Source organism: Strix aluco, chromosome 13 (assembly GCF_031877795.1).
Source record: "Strix aluco isolate bStrAlu1 chromosome 13, bStrAlu1.hap1, whole genome shotgun sequence".
In the NCBI taxonomy this organism is placed as follows: domain Eukaryota; kingdom Metazoa; phylum Chordata; class Aves; order Strigiformes; family Strigidae; genus Strix; species Strix aluco.
The window spans coordinates 4,656,569-4,678,826 of NC_133943.1; the positions used below are offsets into that span (position 1 = coordinate 4,656,569).

General features: G+C 41.4%; 1 protein-coding gene across 1 annotated transcript in view; it reads left to right on the forward strand.

Annotated features, from left to right (window-relative positions):
- The first annotated feature begins 3,915 nt into the window (after nucleotides 1-3,915).
- Nucleotides 3,916-22,258, forward strand: part of SPOCK1 (SPARC (osteonectin), cwcv and kazal like domains proteoglycan 1) — a 322,581-nt gene continuing 304,238 nt past the window's right edge. The window contains exons 1-2 of the mRNA XM_074838874.1: nucleotides 3,916-4,126; nucleotides 4,497-4,664. Coding sequence (XP_074694975.1) covers nucleotides 4,497-4,664 — 168 coding nt within the window. The 5' untranslated portion in view covers nucleotides 3,916-4,126. The remainder of the gene's footprint in view (nucleotides 4,127-4,496; nucleotides 4,665-22,258) is intronic.

A 22,258-nucleotide genomic window follows, 5' to 3' on the forward strand; every position in this document is an offset into this window, starting at 1 on the left:
TTGCTGCCAAATATAACTGGGGGAAGTAAAATCCTTTACGTGACAACACTTACGTGCTGTTGCCACGGCCTTTACCCTACTGGGTACACAGCTGCTGGCCACTGGATATGATGTGGGACAGGTTCAGTGGAGCTTTAGGGAGAACAGGAGTGGCTGGCTTGGTTCTCCGGGCACCCTCACTCTGGTCTAGGGGGAAGTTAACGTACTTCAGTTATGTTGCCTGCAAGACTGGTGCTGAAGGCTTTATTAACTGAAAGCCCCGCGGTGTCCTGTTAAGATGACTGTAACGTTCCCCTGCGTGGGGAAATTAGCTGGAGCTGAGATCAGGCCCTTGATGCCTGTGCATGTGAAGTGCTTTCTGCACCAGAAGGTTCTGCTTCCAGAATGAACCCGGACAGGCTACAGCATGGAGGAGCTGGCAGGGCATGGGCACAGTTACAACTTCTGATCAATTGATTTATACAGTTGAAGTGAATTATCAAATAATATCCAAAATCAATACTGTGGCACTTTTTACAGCTGCAAGCACAGAAAAAAATTTAATATTTTTAACTCTTCAATAGTTCTTCTAACTTGGAACAAAGGAGCTTTTTACATCTGAAATACCAAATAGTTGACTCACCCACTATAGAGAGATCTCTAATATTATATTCTTGGATCAGAATTAGAGGCAATTATAGCACTGCCCAGAGATAAAAACCAGCCGGCAAGGGTGTTTCAATTCTAGTCATGGATGATAAACAGTGTGGAGGTGAAATGCTGCAGCTGCTGAGTGATGGAGATTGCTATCAGGATTAAACAGGAAGCCCATGTTTTACTGGATCAAGAAAGATTAGCCATGTTTTGAATATGGGATTATGAAGTAATTAAATAAATGAAGACACATTTCTGACACAAAAGCTACAAGTAAAAATGTAATTAGTCGCTTTATATACAATGTTCCTGTAATTTGTCATTCAGCTCTTTGACTGGCAAGCATATCAGCCTGCTTCATGCTAAGTGAAGTCAACCGTGCCGAAGTCACTACGGGCTGAGCCTGGCGTGCTCTGCTAACAAGTGTGTTTTACAGGGTGCTGCTGTAAATATATAACGGGTAGAACTCCTACAACTTTTGGTGGAAACAATGTTCTGCTGCTCCTTACCAGCCTGGCCTGGCAGTTCATGACTTGAAGAAATGGTCAAGTGAGGACTAAATTGGTTTGACCTCCAGTGGGATCAAGAAAGTAGTAACTAGTGCATCTATGCAAAGCTGGAAGCACTGATGTAGTTCCTTGCGCACAAAAATCCTCAACTATGTAACAGCTAACGTGGTTTGTGTAGGACAGTGCTGAAATGCAGCAATGTCTGGGGTGAAACATGAGTCAAATGGAACTGTATATAGCTGAATGACAACAGATTTCTGTAAGCTCACTGGGGAAATCTCTTAACCATGAGATTTAAGATGGTGCAAGATCTTTAATGTCTGTGCAGAGAAGACAAATTCTCTGTTGTTAAAAGCCTTACGGAAAAGGCCCATACAGAACAAACTGCACAGTACTCTGTTAATCTAAGTAGGAAAGGTGAAAGCTTGTGTTCACCCTGCCAGGTGGAAGTTTTACAAACCTTGTCTGTTACTGAAACTAACAGCTTTATAGGAAAGTCTGTGCACAATGGAGATGCTTGAGAGGAACACTTACCCTGGACCACCATCAGAAGAATGGTATAGTCCAGTATAGGAGCCAAGATGGAACAAGGCGTTTGGATATGGATTTACATCCAAATCTGCAGGGCTTTGGTTTGGATTTCTTCCATTTTTGGCTTTTATTGGGATATATTTTGCCCTTCTGCAGCACGTAGTTTTCATCAGATTCTATGTGCACCAAGGGGAGAATGCAATATGGGGTACTTACATGCAAATGTGCTTGTTCTATGCTGTTAAAATTAATAAAACCTCATTGTTTGTTTTCAGTCCCAGAGGCTTTTATTGTGGTTACGTGCTATTTAGGAACTGTATTTAAAATCAGATTTAGGAATAGAACTGTATACTGAGTTCAGTGCTCAGATATAGCAGTAAAAAATAAATAAATGTGACCCTTTTCTGTGTTACTAAAGAAACGCCTAATGTGTCTGTTTGGAAAAAGTGGAATTAACCCTGTTGATAGTTTTCTTGGAGAGAAAAGGCAGTATTTACAAGATAGTTTAATGAACCATATTTTTAGAATGTCATATGGAATGGTACTCACAGCTCTGTTCAAAATGATCAGCCAAAGTACGTCCTCATTTTGGGGCATCATATTAATTAGCAGGGGATGAGTTGTCTCTTCCATCCAGGTGCAGAGAACGAGACCCTCAATGAGAGCCTCCTCTCCATATTTTAAAAATTGTGGATGTGAAATTTCCCTTTTTCCTATCCCTTGAAATGCTAGAAGTAAGAGGAGGAAGAGTGCCTTCTCATGGTCTTTGGGGATGGATACAGCAACATCACCCAAATCCCAGTGTAGGACATTGCCCAGCCCTCCTTCCCACCTCCTGAGTTGACAGTGGACATGTTTCTCCTTTCTTGCTGGAGATGGTCTCCTTTCAGTCTTGCTTCTAGACCAGTATGTAGCTCCCCTCATCTGTCTCCTTCCCATTTTTAAAAACAGAAGATGGCTTTCCCCTACGCCCTTCTGATGGCCTGGGCAGTCCCCTACTTCATCATCTGATTGTGGGAGCAGAAACGTCTTCATGGTGTGGGATGTGTTGACCAAGGGAGGGGAGGTCCTTGTCCAAAGAAATTAAGAAACCTGGGATGACTTTTGTGTCTTCGAAATGTCATCACTTTTGTAAACTGTAAACCCATTGACTCAAGACAGTCCTATCCTACGTGGGGTCTATAAAAGCTGGCGTTTGTTGGGATTTTTGTGGTTTTGAGGCCAGTTTTATGGCTCTGTAACTCTTCAGAGTGCAGCAGCAGTGAGGAATTCGCTGCCGATCTCTCTGCAGAGGCCACCCCCAGCTTTCCCCACAGACATCCTCCCCAGCAGCCCGGCCCTGCCGCACCACTGGGGCTTTTCGGGGCCAAGGCACAGATCTGCAACAACCCCGCGGCCGGGGCCCCTCTTCTCTGCGGGCTTGTATCAGCAGTAGCGTGGCCAGCAGGGACAGGGAAGGGATCTGACCCCTGTGCTCGGCACTGGTGAGGCCGCCCCTCGATGAGTGGGTTCAGTTTTGGGCCCCTCACTCCAAAAAGGCCATTGAATGACTCGAGCGTGTCCAGAGAAGGGCAGCAGAGCTGGTGCAGGGTCTGGAGCACAGGTCTGATGGGGAGCAGTGAAGGGAACTGGGGGGGTTTAGTCTGGAGAAGAGAAGGCTGAGAGGAGACTTCATGGCCCTCTACAACTCCCTGAAAGGAGGGTGCAGAGAGGGGGGATGAGTCTCTTGAGCCAAGGAACAAGCGATAGGACAAGAGGGAATGGCCTCAAGCTGCGCCAGGGCAGAGTCAGACTGGCTCTTAGGAAGGATTTCTTTGCAGAAGGGGTTGTTGGGCGTTGGAATGGGCTGCCCAGGGCAGGGGGGGAGTCCCCATCCCTGGAGGGGTTGAAGAGTCGGGTTGACCCAGCGCTGAGGGATCTGGTGGAGTTGGGAACGGTCAGTGTGAGGTTCATGGTTGGACTGGGGGATCTACAAGGGTTTTTCCAACCGAGATGATACTGCGACAAGTACCCCCCGGATTCCTCCGGCGCGGGGCTGTGACAAGTCCCTCCCCTGCCCGCCGCCGCCCGGGGCTGAGGGACGCTCCGCGCCTCCCCGAGAGGCCGTTGCGGGCGGCCGCTGGGCGCGCGACTCCCCCTCAGGCGGGCGCCGGCAGAGCGGAAGCCGCGCGGCGGTAGATGGCGCCAGACCGCGGCTCGCGGCCACCCGCGCGCCCCCGGCACCGCGCGCACAGCCACGCGCACCCGCACAGCCACGCGCAGCCGGAGCCGCGGACGGCGCCTACGCGGGGGGTTCGGCGGCTCTCCCGGACCCGCCGCCCCGGCAGCGGACAAAGGACGGGAGGAGGAGGAGGAGGAGGAAGAAGAAGAAGAGAGGAGGAGAAGGAAAAAGAAGAGGAGGAGGCGGCGGCGCGCACGGTGCCCGGAGCCCCGGCCGGCGGCACTGCCCGGAGGTAGGGGCTGCCTCCCCGCCCTGGCAGCCAAACTTCGCGGAGCCGGCGCTGGCTGCTCCCGCGGGAGGTTTTATCGGGGTTTCGTAGCGCTGTGTTCCCCCCTGGCTGGTGTCTGCCCGCCCCCAGGTGACCTGCTTTTATTTTTATTATTATTATTACTGTTGTTATTCCCCGCCCCTCCAGGCTGGGCGGGCAGGGTGGGTCCCAGCGGACCGGGCAGCTCCGCAGCCAGAAGTTGGTGAGGGGCGTGAGGGGAGACAAGCCCGAACTTGGGGTCCCTCAAACTTCCCTGCCCGAGGAAGCCGCCCCCGCGGCCGCGCCGCCGCTCCGCTCCTCTCCGCTCCTCTCCGCTCCTCTCCTCTCCTTGCAGATGTCGGGGGTGCTGGTAATCGCTGCCTGGTGCTTCCTGCAAGTGGAGAGCCGGCATCCTGAAATCATCACGAGTAATAGCAATCATGGCAATTTCCTGGACAACGACAAATGGCTGAGCACCGTTTCGCAGTACGATAAAGACAAGTACTGGAACAAATTCAGGGATGTAAGTACTTCCTCCTTTACCGCATCCTTCTTGTTTGTTCCATTTCACCGTAGCATCCTTTCAATGGGAGGCTGCTGGCTTTTAGAAGCTGTGGGGAGAAGAGAGATGCAGCTTGGGCAACCGGTTGCTGTGCGTGTGAAGGATGTTCAGAGCTGTTTGGAAGCTGGACAGTCAGTCTTGGCATTCTCGATTTACCCCATCGATCGGGGCAGTTTGGGCTCCGTGTCGGTCTCGCTGAAAGCGTATGGTCTTCAATTTTCCTTTGGGGAGGAACTTTGAGTGAAGTTTCTGTGCCTGCTGCTTAAGAGGCTAGTTAACTGTAAAATGATGAGATGGTGTGTGTGTAAGAAGGGAATATTTACCAGTTCAGGCCACAAGGTGGTAAACAGTGAAGCTTTTTTTTTGCCTGCAGATTTGGTGGAAAATATTTTATTGTCAATTCTGCTCATGGAGATCTTTGGCGCTGGTATATATGCTTTGACTCAGGTTTTTTTCAGTCTGGAAAACAGGGGTAGCTTCAAGATGCGTTATGACATACAAATCACTTTCTTAAGCTTAAAATTAATTCTTGAATTCCCCTAGTTTGGATACAATTGCGTGTATTAAGTCAATGACTGGAGAAAGGGAAATGCAACGTTTGTGGTGAATGTAATATTTACAGAGCTTCTTTTGCTTCTGTTTATAACGCTGAAAAAGCTTTCTTGGAGCACACACAGAAAATGCTGCTTCAGTCTGCCCAAGGCTGGATAAGGGAAACATCACTGTTAACGTTGATCATGAGCACGTTGAGGTTAAGTGTTCTCTATTGCGTGGGATTTGTGTGCTGTGGCTGGAAAGGGAAGAGCAGAGCTGGCTAGCAGCTCTGCTAGTGCTATTCTGTAACATTTTGTTTGTTTGTTTAGGAAGCTCTGGTGTTTTGTAATATATTAAGTTAAACTTGCATGCTTTGCGTTTGTCTCTGCAGTCTTACCACTGTATCTTACTTTGCAAAGAGAAAGTCACAGTATTACAGTTAAACGTGACCTGTCTCCCTAGCTTATTCTCTCTACGTTTTCCTGTAGTTGTGGTCATCTCTGAGAAATCATGCTGCTCTGAATCTCAATATAACAAAGTATGGCCTTAACAAAGGTATCAACAGATATGTCAGAACGTATATTTGTGTGCAGTCACTGTGATGACATCCACCCACTGGGACTGTTGAAGTTCTTGTGTAATAGGTGTCTGGAAAAGCCCATGCTTGTACAGTAGCTACTATTTATTAAGGACATTCTACAGTTAATACAGATTCATAGATTTTTACCAGGCTCCAAGGGAATCTTTGTTAATATCTGGTTTAGTTTCCTGGGGAACGCAGGTTAAGCATTTCACTTGATGTGAAAATTCGGCAGCATTTGAAAATGGTAAATTGAACGAAGGACTGAGAAATTAATCCGAAAACACTTTTAACGAGGGACAGATTTATAGCAAGGGACATTTTTTAACAGTCTCCTTCCGAATTGAGGTCTCGCATTAATCACACTTCTTGAGCTTAAAGTTTTTATTTAATTTTATGCGCTTTTTTTTTTTTTTTTAAGCCTGGAGTCCTTGCAACTTTTGTTCTTGTCCCCTTGCCCCAATCTCACAAGTGCAATTGTCAGAGAAATTATTCCTCTTGCTGTGGAAGATGTTCATGAAGATTACCTCTTTCATGTGTTAAGGTTTCACACATGAAAATGCTTTTTTAGACTTTCTGAAAATGCTAACAAAAACTGGAAAGCTTCAAAACTCTTTTCTATAGGAAGAATCATATTATGGGGAAAAAACCTCTTAACCAGTCCTCTGCCAGGCAAAAGCAAATAGTATAAAGTTCTTGCAGAGTTTAGGTATCTTTCTACTTAGCTGTCTTAAGGGTTCTATTTAATGACTTCAAAACTAGCATGTTATGAATGCATATGATTATCCATGAAACCTTTTATGGGGCAAATTAACAGACACTACTAATCACTTCCTACCAAGCTTTTTCCAAAAAGAAAATATAAAAAGCTTGCATATGAAATTAAGCTCTTAATAACTTTTCTTCAACCAAAGTGATTTACTGCATCATAATCTCCTGGAGAGGCGCTGTGTCCACAGGTGAAGACATGCATAGGTAGTGTTGCTGCCAGTGTAGTAGGTATAGTAGAGACAGCACGCTTCTTGCATGCAGAGATGTCATTAGAAGAAATCTGATCCTTGCTTCACGCCTGTGTTGTCGAGGTTAGATTGTTAAAACATTTGTTAAAACACTGGTGAGAGGCAGCATAACAGGATTAACTGCTGTGTATGGGGTAGATTAGCATTTCATTCATAATTGTTGAATTGTAGGGAAACTATCTTCCCTTTCCTCCCAAACTGTAACTATATATATATATATATATACACGCACACATACATGATGACTAGACGAGGTTCTCGATGTGGGCTTTGCCCAGGAGGCTGGAGTATAGAAGTGGCGATTCAGTTAAAACCTTCTTGGGTCTGACACTACAGCTACTACAGAGCAGAAGGCCTAGTTTGTACCCTGTAAATCAGCAGAAGCAAGGTTGCAGTAATTATCATCATTACCTTTAGTAGCTTTCGGAGTTTTATGTCATGTTATATAAATAAAACTGCACAAATATTTACATAACTGTGTCCTTATGTACAGTAGGAGAAACACTACGTATGGAGCTAAGATTTGATTGGTTTGGGTGTGGCCACTTTAAACTCTGTCCCTGCATGAGCACAAACATCTGCGCACACATATGTGCGTATAAATCTGTTGTAATGTTGTAGTACTGGGTGGTTTTTTTTACAGATGATATATAATTGAATATAAAATTTTAAATTGGGCTTCTCTCAACTTTTTCAGGTTATTCTTTTCAAAATCAATTGGTTGGTCAGCCTTATTGAGCTATTGTCCAATATGGCCTGATTTGAGAAGACAGCTATTGATCGTTTTTTTTAGTACGACCCATATTTCTTTTGGGCAAAGACAGCATGGTAGTTGCACTTAATGGCCCAGCAGCCATTACTCTTCTGTGAAAAGAGAGCGCAGAAGTACACCTCATTTGAAGTCTGCGTTAACATCCACATAACGGGGCTAAGTTTTTAAGTCCGACTGAATTTAATAGTCTGAAATGTTGACCTGTCAACATTTTCAGAAGGCCTCAAGGAATCACATTAAAACAATACTTTACAATACAATCTTTTCACAGCTTGAACACAATTTGTAGAATATTCAAGTGCACCATTTTAAAAAACAAGCAGAGCCTGTAAATGAATAATAAGCTCAATGGGACTTATCTGTTGTGAGGCACATGCTGTTGAAAATCTTGTATATTGTCCAGCTGTCCAGTATCAATAATGGTGTAATATCAGATGTATTAATAAGCTTTCAGTACAATCTGAACTTAATATTCCTTTTGTCTTCCGCCCCTTTTGCCTTGTCTGCCATGGGCTTTCTGTGTGATAAATCACCAAATCTTAGCCCTGCCTTAAGTCCCATTTTACAGCTGGGGATAATAGTATTTCTCTTCCTCACAATTGTGTGTTGGAAGCTGTAAAAAAGAAAGGACAGAGCTCAGGATCTGTGGTAATATGGAATTTGTTATTCAACTAATCCATATATTGAATGTAGCTTGAACCATACTTAAGTAATTGACTAGGTCTAGTTTAGTAAGTATCTAAAAAATAAAATATAAATCAATATATTTATTACTAGAAAAAGAAAAAAAAGTAAGCAAGGTGGAGTCTGTAGGACAGGCCTGCATCTATTTCCTTTGTACAGATTTGAGGCTTGGAAAAGCAGACATCAGGAATATGAGAATCAAATTAGACCTTTTGATATTATGAACACAAATGTTAAGGCCTCGATCTTTCGATCAAATCTGTTGAGAGATATCCTTTGGCTTAAGAGGAGTTTCAGTGCAAATTCGACACCTGAATGTGAAGTGAATTCTTATGAATCCTAGAAGGTATTTATTATGGGAATAGCCGTACACGTTATTGTAATAGGTCACGCTGCAGCATCTCATTGCGTTCACAGAGGCTTGGCACGGAAGGCATAGAATAAGTGTCCTCTTAGTGTTAGGCCTGTCTTTAATCAAAATTATATGAACAGACTAATTCTATTACTTTTACTTGGAGTTATGTCTATTATATTATTAATGCTTAAATATAAAAAGGTAATAAGTTCAACTAGCTATGGATTAAACTGCAAAAAGGAAGGAAAAAAGCTAAATGAACTTGGAGGATCTAGTATAAACCATACAAGGAATTTCTGTGAAGTTGAAAGCTGAAAATCTTGGCATGAACTCTGGTTTCAGTGCATGTTTATGCATGGCAGCCTGCCAGACCACGTTCTGAGCATTAACTAAGCTGTTTCTTTAAATTTTATTGCTTACAGAGTTTCAGTTCAGGCTATCATGTTAAAACCCCCTTGCATTATATGCCTGGAGATGCTTTGAGACTATGCATGCCATGCCTAAGATGCAAAGCATGAAATGTCATCACCTGTGTGTATACATTTCTGACTGGCTGTGGATAAACAGTTACATATAACTATCAGCAGCATGAATAGTTATCTATAAGTAGATTAGATTAGATACTAGATTTCCCAGGTTGGTCATGGACTACCATCCCCTGATACAATCCACTGAAGAGACAATTTGGTCAGTTCTTCATGTATGTCACCTTTCTGAGCCTATGAGTGCCTCCTCACACCTGATCAGAAGTGCAGTGTTAGGTGATCAAGCAAATACAGGGCTAGGAACTGGGGGACCTGTATTGTTCCAGCTTTGCCACTGATGGATTGTTGGACTTTGGACTGGATTTTCACACTTCTTCACTGCTTTTTCCCTTGTTGCACTTACCTTTCTCTGATTTGTTTAGTCGAAAATTAGAAGTGTGGTAGTGAAACTTGATAGCAGGGAGTTGGAAAACATGACCAATACGGAGAAGGGTTGGAATACCAAGCAGGCAGAATTGGAAGACCTTGAGAACTCAAGTAATATCAATGAAATGAAATTTAAAAGTACAAAGTAGAAGGTCATGGAATTGAGAGCTAAGACGAATTTATTCTCAGCCCTGGCAGCTCAGCTTGAAATAGATGAGAGGGAAAACCTGTGTACTTTCATTGATTTGCAGAGTTACTCTAAGTAACGAAAGTAATGCTACTCTGAGGAGAGCAAATATATTGTAGGAATGCAGAAAATGAAAGATTTCTGGTTCTGTTGAAATAAAATTGTAAAATGTATAAGAGAGAATACTTAATTAAAAATATGAGCACTTCTGATCACTGAAATTCAAGAAAGACAAGTTTTTGTGGAGTTGGTAAGCCAAAGGCCTTCCAGCATCATAGGGGAAAAGTCTGTTTTAAAATAGTATACTATACTACTTTACTCACACAAAGCTGATTGTGTAAGAGTAGATTTGCTTCAGGATGTTTATTGATAGAGGGACAGCAAAAGCTGACTTGTGTAAAGCTGAGATAAAGAAAAACTTAGATAATTGGTGACAAAAATAACCTTATTCCTGAATTCAGGGATAAGGTTATTACTCCACCCACAGTTGTGTTTTAAAGTTACCTTAATGAGCACTTTGGTTTCAATATGTAGTTTGTGTGTTAACAAAAAAGATTATGATGTAGTAAACTGTAAGAAAACCTGGATTTGGGGATTCTAGAGGCCTTGGAGTTTTATATCACATGTGTCTGTTCATTAAGTTTAAAGCCCCTTGCAGATGGCTGTCTTGCTCTCTGTCCATACAGCTGCTGGTGTGGTGGAACTGTGGGAGTGTCAGCGCTGCACAGCTGTGGGAGATGCAATATGTTAAGAGTCAAATCATGTGTTACTGGTAAATGATTAAGAGGCAAGTTGGCTTGGCCTGTCAGCCCTGCACAGCTGTGGGAGATTCAATACTTAAGAGCCAAATTGACATCAGCTGGTCAGCTCAGCCAGGGAGCGCTGTTTGGGGGAGCGCTGTTTGGGGGAGCGCTGTTTGGGGGAGCGCTGTTTGGGGGAGCGCTGTTTGGGGGAGCGCTGTTTGGGGGAGCGCTGCTCAGAGAACTCTGCTTGGCAAGCCAGGCAGGAGCTCTGTCCTGCGCTGGCTTGGAGAAGTGCCAGCTCTGCTCTGTGCCGGCCTGGAGAAGCAGCAAGGCCCTGGAAGAAAGATAAGTCAGCTCAGAGAAAGTATGGAACTGTTTTTGGGAGAGAGGGTTGATGACTGTCTAGTTGCTGCAGTAAGAGCTAAGGTAGTGAGAGCATATGTATGAACCATTGTAATAATAAAGGAGTCTCCTTCTGCACTTTAATGGAGAGTCCGTGCCTCAGTTGCCACAGTGGAACCTGATCGGCAATACTCAAGTATCCCCTGATCCTTTGGGATTTTTGAGCTAACAGCTCATTTGTGTCAACTGGTTCTTTCTGCTGTCGCTTCCCTGGCAGATACATGTCTTCAGTGTGGTCTCGCTATCAAGGACTCAGCTAATTTCAAGATGCTGCCTGATACACGAAGGGAAAGATACTTAGTCTGGGATTGCATTTTCTTTGTCTGTGTTGTATTTAGGTCTACAGGCAGAATGAAGTATTTTTCTGCTAACAATTTATTACAAGAACACCACATTTTCTACTTTCTTCACCTCAAATGTAAGCACAGGTTTTTCTGTGATTCAGTAATCAATACATTCAATACATGTATTCCTGGAGAAACCATTCAGGCCCTGCTAATTATGTAGTGGAGATAGTCATGGGAAAGGTTACAATACACTTGAAGAATACCTGCTAGCTAGGTAATGGATGTACCCAGTCAGTGAAGTGGCTGGTTATGTGATGGGACACAGGCACCTCAGGCTTGCTTCCCAGGAGATTATCATTCCAAGCTCACCTTGAGATTTAATTGAAAGTGAGGATTGTGTGTATGGATTCCAGTAGATCTGGAGTGAAGTACAACAGAGTTGAGATGTGATTTATTAAGTCTACCCAGACACTCTGAGCATAGGTTGTCTCTTAGGGCAATTCTTACTCAACAGAGGGACAGAGCTGGAATATAAATGCGATTGAAAATTACAGCTGGGATGTACTTGCCATGAAGTTTAAAAGAATAGCAAACCATGAGACTGAATCTGTGCAAATGTAATTCACAATCAGCTTCTTACAAACAAGAGAGATACGCTTACTCAAAATGCCCTTCTCACACTTAACACTTTCCTTCTGCAGTGGACAAGGGAAAAATAATGGCATTTATGTCAGAATAATTAACTTGGGAGGTACAGAGAGCCAGCTTTTTGTAATTAACTGACACTTATCCAGCTTCCCTAGAAATTACCTAAGACTCCAAAGCTAAATAGGTCAGTAGAAAACTAGAGTGTTAGTTTCTGTATTATATGTATAATATCTATTATAACTGGAATAGTTTTCACACTTAGAGAAATGTTCTGAAGGCTGCAGTCACAAATCATATCCCTGCTACAGCATTCTGTAGATCTGAAGTTTTCACTAATATGTTTCAGAAGTTTTTAGAGTAACCGTTCTTGTATTCTACTGCTTCCCCCCCATTTTATAGGATTTCTTTTCCATAGGGGCTTGCTTTATTACAAATTTAAACTGTAATTTTGTCAGATTCCTGGGAGATGAGTCTTCTGTTCCATTTTTGGATGTAGACTGCATGTGTTAAGAGTTGCAGCAGCACCTATAGGAAATACAATGATGTGAAGAGCATGCTGCGCCTTTGTAAGGACAAAAGATAAATCTTTTGTTTCTTGATGAGCATGAGGTTAAAAATGGATAAAAAAGTGGAAGAACCGGTTTTGATGTATTGCATTGTTAGCACCTTGGGGCAGGGGGGACAAAAAAAACAAATCAAAATCTGATACACAGTTGTGGGATAGATTTTGTTTATATGTTTGTCACAACTCACTCTTGTAAAAGGAAAAAAAGAGGGTAAAAAACCCCACACAAATGAGCCATGCATCACTTCAAACCATGACGATATAAAATGGGTGGATTGAAAATAGTCCTAGGAAGCTGAGTTCTGATGTCTGTTAGTGTAACAGCTGTTATTAGGCTCAAGTGTCCATGGGTAAATAATACTAGTTTTATGTCAGGTAAATTGTCCAGGATTAGGGTTGAGAAAATCAGTCTCATTGTTCTCAAGTGCCAAAAGTTAAAGCTTGGTTATGATACTATATTTTGAACATCAGGGAGATTATTGCCTTTTTTTTTTGTCTCTGATACTTTACTGTTTGCTCTATATTTATGGTTTTAACCAGGAGGCTAGAAATACGTAATTTCAGTCAGTGAATTTTTAACAATGTGTGCATTTTTTGAGGATAAAATACAAGACAGAATTTGGGGTGGGCAGCTGAGCTGATTTTACAAGAGGCAGGACTTCATGGGGGAAATGGATGTAAAATATTACATCTAGGGCATGAAAACTCTTTTTGATAACATCTGTTTATTCAAGGGCTGTGATTATTTCTTTCCTTGTGTAACCAAAAATGAGATTCATCCAAAAGAGCTATAGTTATGTTCTGAGGTCTTGGTTATGTTCAAGCTGATGACCAAATTCTCAAAAACTTCAGTGAGGCCTGAGTTTGATTCTCATATTCCTCATCTTCTTGTTCTCTTAGACAAAGAACAACTGTGCATGAAAGAACCAGTTAGATTGAACAGTTCTTTTTGACTTTTGGAGGACATTGTGTAATTGGAAAAGGCTGAAAGATCAGGTGTCTGGGCAGCATAAATAGAAGCAGCTCCCTCAAAGTCCCTGGAAGAATCAACCTATCTGAAAATCAAACATCTACAGTCTACAGAATACACATTTTATAGATTCCAAGCAAAACAAGAAAGTGAAGTTGAAACACAGCAAATACTGCTGCCTCCAGTGTGAATTTCTGTACTTTCAGCACTTAACTGTTTCAGCTTTACACAGGGCCTTATTGCTGAGAAGTTACCAAGTCTTAACTTGGTAAGTAGTCTGTCATTGGGTAGATAACTCCAGCATTTATCATTGCTGGATTCGCTGCTGCAGGTCGACAGCTAAAATTGAATTACGCACTTGGACTGAACATCTAATGTCTAATGAGTTTCAAGGCTAAGATATGATTCCAAATTCAGTTTACAGATAAATTGCTAAGCTACTGAATAGAGGTTTTGGCTGGGAGTAGATTGGTCTTTTATCTGTCACTTCTACAGCTTGGTTTGTAATCTAGGATAACAGAAAATCATTCTCATTAAATAGGTACAAGGGGGCATCAATTAATTCTGTGATCTTAGCTGTCCTTTTAATGAACTTAGTGTCATAAATCCACTGATTGCTGTCTCCTGGGCAGATAGAAAAATACTTTATTAAAAATTACTGTTAGAGTAACTATAATCAGAATGGTTTTCAAAAAAGGTTTCAATCTATCATGGTTTACAGACAAACACTGGGATTGACAGACGTAGTGATACCTGTCTGTCTATGCAGGTTATTTTGAAACTGTTAATCAGGAAATTCAGCTGTGTATACAATTTCTCTTGAAATTTCACAGCATATTCTGTGAATAGTTTTTATGTGCTTTTTAGCTTGGAGATCTGTCTTTGCCCTTTCCTTCCCCGAGTTCCATTGGCTGTTCAGAAGTTTTTCAGCATTGTCTTCAGTGCTTGTATGTTGTCACCTCTGCCTTTCTTTTCAAGCTGAGGCAGTTAGACAGCTTGAACCTGAATAGAAGATTGAGGTAGAGAGGTGGAGGCAGCTGCAATCACTGGGACTGGGTGGGGGGGATGCTTAAATTTTAGAGAATGGAATGGGAGGGAGGCTGAAAATTACTAGTGCAGGATTAAGAAGAAATGAGGCCGAGTTGCTTGTTCAAGGGAGCGAGTGGAAAACATTGTTTTTTAGAGTAGTGTTTCTGCGTGTACTAGGGATGTTGAGGGTCTTGGTATAATTTGATTGCAATTGGTAAATATTAATAAAAAAATCACTTTTAGAGCATTCAGAAATGCCTGTCATTTCTTGTTTGGTAACAAGAGCCTGTTGTACTTTGAACAGTCATATTTCTAGGACAACTCTTGTTAGTCTTCCAGCCTTTGTGTACGCGCTAGTACCTCCTATACCGTACACCCTTGTCCTTGCTTGTCTGGGCGCGGTGCTGAGCGCGTTTGCCCGTGGTGGTACACTTGGTGCCGGCCACAGAACTGGCCAGGGCGTGGGCCAGGCCAGGGAAGACCCCTCTGGCTCGGGTAGGAATGGCTCAGCTTTTGTGGTGGTCTTTGCTACAGCTCAGAGCACTCTCCTGATGTGGGTAGGCACATGGGGATGTAGAGCTAGGTTAGACAGATGTGGAAGCAGAGGATAAAGCTAGAGTTATCCATCAAGCTAATGCCAGATCTAACAACAAAATTTATGTCGTGTAAGTCCCAGGACAGTGCTCTTCTACTGAGCTATGTACTGGGTTAGAATACAGAAAGACAAAGCTTAACAGGACTGTATGCTTCCTTCCCCTGGATATATGTGCCAGTATCTGACAGCAGTGTTTATTGGGTCAACTTAATTTCTTGTTTGATAACATAAGCTTCACTCAAGGCATATAAGGAATAAATTTTGTTCTTGTTCTTCTAAGTGAAGCCAGGGTAACCAATTTTTGATGCTAGCTAGTCACTATGTGTTTATTTAATGCTATGTAGGAACAGCTAGTTTGGTATCATAGTGAAGGGGGACTAGGTATTTCCTGTTAAAGCAGAGATATTAGGCAAAGCAGATTTCCTGTATCTCATTTTATTTTAATGTTAAACTACATCTGGTGAAACTGATGACTCTTAGGATTTTTAAAATCTACTGATCTCTTTAAAACTTGTTTCAAATGGCTAAAAAAGAAATTGTTTCACATAAAAGAACACTGGGGTGCTGCATTCAGAAAGGGTATCTATAGGCACAGGATAATTAGTGATTTAAATACAGAATTGGCTGTTGTATTCCCTAAACACAGCCATGAATCTCCACATTATACTTCACTCAGGACAGCAGCATCCAGAAAGAAATCATGTCACATTTAATTAGAATAAACGGGAAAAATACTGCACAACTGTCAGTTATGCGTATAACTGCAGTTCTGCAGCATGAAGGAAACTGGTAAACCAGATATATTTGCTCACAAGGAAGTATATAGTAATACTGATCAGTGGCCACAGATTTATTAGTCTCTTCATGCTTATATAACAGAGCATATAACAAGATGCTTAATGGTTTATTTTCATTGGAATATGAGGCAAGATGGAATGAAACAATGATCCTTATGTGACACAAATATCTGTTTTTGCATCTAGTCTCCTTTTCTTTCTATAAAGCCTTTGGCTCCTCTTATGAAGAGGTGCTTTGTGTCATATGTGTTTTATCTTAATGTTGAAATGATTGGCAGAGTGAAGATTTTGTGGCTTGTAATGAACTTCTTATAACCTGAGATGAAAAGTAATCTTTTTCACCCAGAGATAGTGCTGTTAGAGATTGTGACTAAGCATTTTCTATCCAGGTGCAATGCCTTGTAAAAGAGAAAAGAAGACTGAACACAAGTTCAAGAAACTTTAATGGGTATAAATGGACAATTTTTAAGCATTTGTAAAGAGATAACATAAACAATTTTAGAACCATTAAAAAATATATTGAAAACTTCACTTCTAAAGCAACATCTGCCATCACAAATAGTCCCATCTCTGTATGTAGAGGAAAAAAAAATTCAAACAAATTCTTATAGGCCATATTCTGCTATAAGTATTTTTCCAAGTAACAGCAGAGCCTTAGCATTAATTTCTGTTGAGATACTCCATCCATGGCTTAACAGCAGAATATGGCCCTGTGTAATCAAGAATGAGCAATATTTTATGACAACAGGGCAGTGTACAAAGAGATAGATGTGGCATGTGCTCAGTATGGCTGTAGTTCTCATTAACAATGAAAGAAGCTGCAAACAGGAAGCAATTTTGAAACCTACCGCCATCATTGCAAAACCGTTACTGATATATCAGGGATGGTGCAGTTGATGTGTTCCATCCAGGGTGATGCAAGATTGTCTATAAAATTTGAACTCAATAAGGAGATATGTAGATATAAAATAAGATACTAAGCTGAAGCCTTAGGGCATGGCTGACTTTAAAGCTGAAGCTTCCTGAAATTAGGAGTTACTGAAACTAAAATGATGGAATAAATGTGTTTTCCTCAGTCATTCCTTCAAAAGGGAAATGACAGGTGCAAGCAAATGAAAAAAACCCAAACAAACCAAAGCGAAACAAAAACCAAACCACAAAAAACCCCAAAACATACAATCTCTGTCATAAGTAAATGAATGCTGGTAAATTTAGTGAATCCAGCCAGAGGAGTCATGGCTGAGATGGAGACATGCTCTGTTAAGTGAGAAATCACTGCTGGAACGATCTTTGCGAAAGCCCGGAGATCTCTTCTCATGGGAAATGCTTGGCAGAAAGAGGAAATGGAGAACACGAGATGTGCCTCTGCGTGCATCGAGGTAATGAATTTCTAACCACAGACATAATGGGAAAGAGGTAGATAAGGAAAAACATCTTCTGCTTCATTAGAGAGGATTCCAAAATGGTAGGCTGATGGTGTTAGGGTCAGAGGGAGTGGAGAGCAGGAAGGGACTTAGTATAAAACTGAGTTAGCTGCTGATCAGTATCCTGCATGACCCTGACCTGACTGTACATGTTTTGGACTCCAAGAATCACCGCTGGCTTATTGCCAGAGGAGAAGCTATTAAACATCTGCCCTTACGTGGTCTTCCTACTGTGTGACGTGTGTGTTGTGTGGCGGGTGGTATTGCTTTTCGAGGTAAACAACAAAGATGCGTTGTAGAAAGAATACATGTGCTTTAATCACTTTTTTCCTTGCAATGTAGTTGTGGGTATCTGTAGCATTCATAATTAGCAGCGGAACAGATGGCAAAAGCTTGGTTTAAAACAGAGCATCCATTGAGTGATCATGTGCTGCTGAAAGCTTATTTGGGAAGCAGTTTGCTCTGTTCCCTTGGATGGTGCTCTAATACAGTTGTGCAGGAGTAAAATAGGAAAAGAATTTGTAACAGTTGGTATAATTCAGTGTGTAGTACATATATAAAGTATGGAAAACATCTAAACTTTCAAAACGTCTCTTGGATGCTAGTGTCTCATGCTGCACAAGGATGAATTTTAACCTTCATTGTCCTGCATAGCTGAAACCTGTTATATATGTGTTCATATATAGGGTAAATAGAACAAAATGTCTGTAAGATTTCTCCTTCCTCTGTCCTTGTTTCTGCGCAGAAAGGAATAATCCTGTTCTCTGCTCATATTTTGGTAAGTATTGTACTGTAGCTTATTTAAAAAAAAATAATCAAAAAAACCCCTATATATATTTTGCTTGTGTGCTTCTAACATTAGCATTGTGCTGCAATTTTTCAAAGCTAGAAAACATGAGAGGATTTTGTCGGCATTTCACCATGACACTTGTTTCACATAGAAAGCCAGAGGGCAAAACAAAGTGGTTTCTTTTGGTCCATGTAATCTTTTTAGAAAACAGTGGTAGCCCTGCAGGCACAATCACCGAGATTCGTATGAGGTAACGTTCAGAATGATGAGATCTCAGATGTAAAGGCTGATTGATTAGTTGCGTTTCCATTCTCCAAATTCAAAACTTAAAAATACTTGATTTTAAGGAGAGACAGGAGTAAGGAGGAGAACAGAAGGTTGCTAAAGAGAAAAATACTCTAAATATATTTTTCATCAATAAAGTAAAAATATGGTATTCTCTATCCCAAAAGAGCTGGATGGATTATTGCAACCATCCAATCTAGTCAAGATCACATTTTCTTTTTTCTTTTTTCCTTTTTTAAAAAGATAAATGAACCCATGTTGAGATGTTTATCTCTGTGAGATGACGTGTATTTACCTTCAAGTCACAGTGAATTGGGTATTCTCTTAGTCTGTGAAATTATTTCATATCACTCTTTCTCCCTGCAAACTCTATGGACAAAAAATACCACTGTGAAAACAGTGGTGCCATTCCCTCTACATATGGAATATTTTGGGCAGTATCTCTAATAGCTAATGAAATGATCTTTGATAGCTCCTATTTTTCTCCATATGCTGAACTATAAATTTAAATATGTTGTGAACTGTGTTTTCTTTTTCCATCATAAACTCCCTGTATCTCCTCACAATAAGTAATTCATAGAAAAAACATGTAGTTTTGTGTTTGCCTAGGCATCTTTCTAATCTCCAATTTTCATGTAAAACTGACTCAAAATTTTTCCAGTGTGAAAATGAAAGTTTCCAACTGCACCAGTTTCTTCATTGACAAGACTGAATGAATTGTTTGTGCTTATTCAGTTCAATTGACAGTTTTTTAAATTCTTGAATGTATTTAGATTGTAAACTTCTTGGGGTGGAAACGCTTGTATGTGTTTGGTCATGCAGAAGTCAGCTCACTGGGGACTGTCATCTTTGCAAAGGCTGCTACCAATACAAATTTTATAATATAAATAATTAATATTTATCACCAGTTGACGTGATCAGTAGTAGGACTAAATGAAAACATCTGTGTCAGTATGGGGTCTTTTTTTGTTGACAATCTCTGTGCCTTGTCAGTATGCTGCTGTCATTAAGAGTGTTTGCTCAGACTAGAAACAAACTTCAGCTAAGTTTATTGAAACAACAGCACTTGCACAGAGTTTGACTTCTCCTGGGCCCTGTGTACTTTCCCTTTCCTCTCATGGACCTCATAAAACCGGTTCAGGGATAGCATTTTCTAAGTTGAAGTATTTTCAATTTAGTATTGAATGAAGCATTTTCAATTTAGAGATTATCAGAACAGTCATGACCATCATGTTCTTGTGTAACAGCATTCTGGTCATCTTAGTATTCAGCTACAAGAGTTATAAAAGTGATATAATTTCAGTTGCCCCATAACAGAATTAAGTCTGAGCTGTTTCAAACTTTAGCCAGAAACACTTCCTTGACCAAGAGTGTTCAGAAATTATTTACCTTATTACAATAACTTGAGCCAACAGGTTCATGGGTCATAGTAACTTTGCCCAGAGGAGTTCTACTCTCTCCCTTGTCCTTGAAGCTAAGTCAGTGAATTTTTAAGATACCTTTTCTCATCATGATTCCTGAACAATGGCTCTTAGTTGCATGTTCATGGCTTCAGAAGATTTCTTAATTGCTGAAACTATGGAATATCAAGACAAAATGACTTATCGCCTAGGATCTGAAGTTACTGCAGCTGTGCTGCTTGCAACTGCCTTGAAAGGCTGAAGAATTACATAGCGTTCCCTGTAATGATATGGCTTACCACTACCTGCAGAGCTGCAGAATTGTTCCTTTCACGTTAGACTATAACTTGCAGTAATGTGACTGTGCAAAAAACTGGGGAGGAAATGAAGACCACCTAACCCACTCCCAGTGCTACTGGCAGAGTAGTAATTAGGACTGTTTATTGACTGGCTGCAGATACTTTGAGAAAGCATGGGGGACATACCACAAAAAGGTACAGGGAGTTGGAGACCTGACTTTTTCTTTTTGAAAGGATCATTAAGTTACTCTACTCAGCAGTAAACCATGAAAAATACGGTATGGTGCTATAGAAAACCACATGAAATCCAACGACAGGGAGTAAACAGCTTAGTGTTAACAATTTGGAGGAATGACAGGAGGGAAAATAAAAAGGAATTTCGTAAAGCAAATTTTCATTTGCTGCCTAGGGGGTATTTCTTTCTGGGGGAAGGGAGAATGCAAGTTGTTACTCACTTTTGTTCCAAAACACTGTTTATAGAGTGAATTCCAGATTTGGAGGAATTACTACCTTCCTGAGCTTTCTAGCAAGGCAAATGCAGTGTTAACTCAAACCATGTAACATTTGCACCCTGCTGTGATCATACAACTCTTTCTCCTCCCACCTCCTTTACATATGTCAGCAGCAGTGCTAGGCCTTTGCCTGCTTACCATTTCTAAGTGCTACAAATCCTTTTTACTGGGCCTGTACACCGAGACCACAGAGGTAGGAGCTGGATAGCGACTTCCTTTCTATTCCTCTATAGAACACGCCACTACCTAGCCTTTCATCCATGTCTTCCAGTTCATCACTCCTTGTAAATCTGACACTGATTTCAATTCTGTGCTTAGTTAAGGGTGCTTCTATTATCTTTTGCTTTCACATGCACACAATATGTAAATAGGAAAAGCTAGAGCGCTACAGGAATAGCTCCTCCTTCATTTCAGCCTCATCACTTGTTACATAAACGGTTTTATTTTTATTTTCTACTTTCACTTTCTGAAAAGCAAAGCAAAATATGTGGATTTTTAATCTCTAAAGTCTTGTTTCTACTCTACTGAATATAAGAAAAAGGCGGCTGTTTTCCAGAGATAGACCTTAGATCATGCTTCAAAAAATCATAGTAAATTCACAAAAGTGAAGCAGTGGGAGCTATTGCTGTAATTTGGACAATAAAAACAATAAGAAAATGCCAGACTAAAAGTCACGGCCAGCCTCACTTAACAAATGCAATGGCAAACTACCAGTCAGTATTAAAAGGAATATCCAACTGATGCTGCTTTTATCCCTGTACAATTGGCAAGGTTCCTAGATTGGTGCCTTAGAGAGCGTTGATACTTGGCCTGGATATGACTGCACATAAAGTGGACTAAGCCACTAAATCATTTGGCACTTCTGAAAATTTTATCCCAGGAGAACACTGGGATTTCCACTTGTCTCTGAGTAGGATGACTGCTCTGGGAGAGGAATCCTAATGTGCTTGAGGCTTGAGTGAAAAGAATCTACTGGCATTTTCAAGTATTTCAGAAGTTCTGACAGTATGAAGCACTAATGTCATAGAATCATAGAATGGTTTGGGTTGGAAGGGACCTTAAAGATCATCTAGTTCCAGCCCCCCTGCCACGGGCAGGGACACCTTCCACTAGCCCAGGTTGCCCAAAGCCCCGTCCAACCTGGCCTTGAACCCTTCCAGGGAGGGGGCAGCCACAGCTTCTCTGGGCAACCTGTGCCAGTGTCTCACCACCCTCACAGGGAAGAATTTCTTCCTTACATCTAATCTCAATCTCCCCTCTTTCAGTTTAAAACTATTACCCCTCGTCCTGTCCCTACACCCCCTGATACAGAGTCCCTCCCCACCTTTCCTGTAGCCCCTTTAAGTACGGGAAGGCTGCTCTAAGGTCTCCCTGGAGTCTCCTCTTCTCCAGGCTGAACAGCCCCAACTCTCTCAGCCTGTCTTCATAAGAGAGGTGCTCCAGTCCTCTGTCTCTATTATGGTGATTCTGAGGGTAAAAAAATCTGAGATGAAAACAACCAACCCAGATTAAAACTGGCTCTGGCAAATTGTTTCACACTTAGAGGCGATTATTTCAAACCATTGTCTAAGATGCAGAGTTTTAAGCCTAAATATAAGCCTCCTTGGGTAAGTTTTACTGTTTATTCTTACTGAAAAATCTGTAGTATTTTTCATCAAAAATGTTTCAGGAATCTGCATGCACATTTTATAAAGATGTCATCTGTAGAATGAATGTACCTTGTTCTCTAAGAGCTGCTTTGTCATCAAAGATGTATTCCGGAGCAAA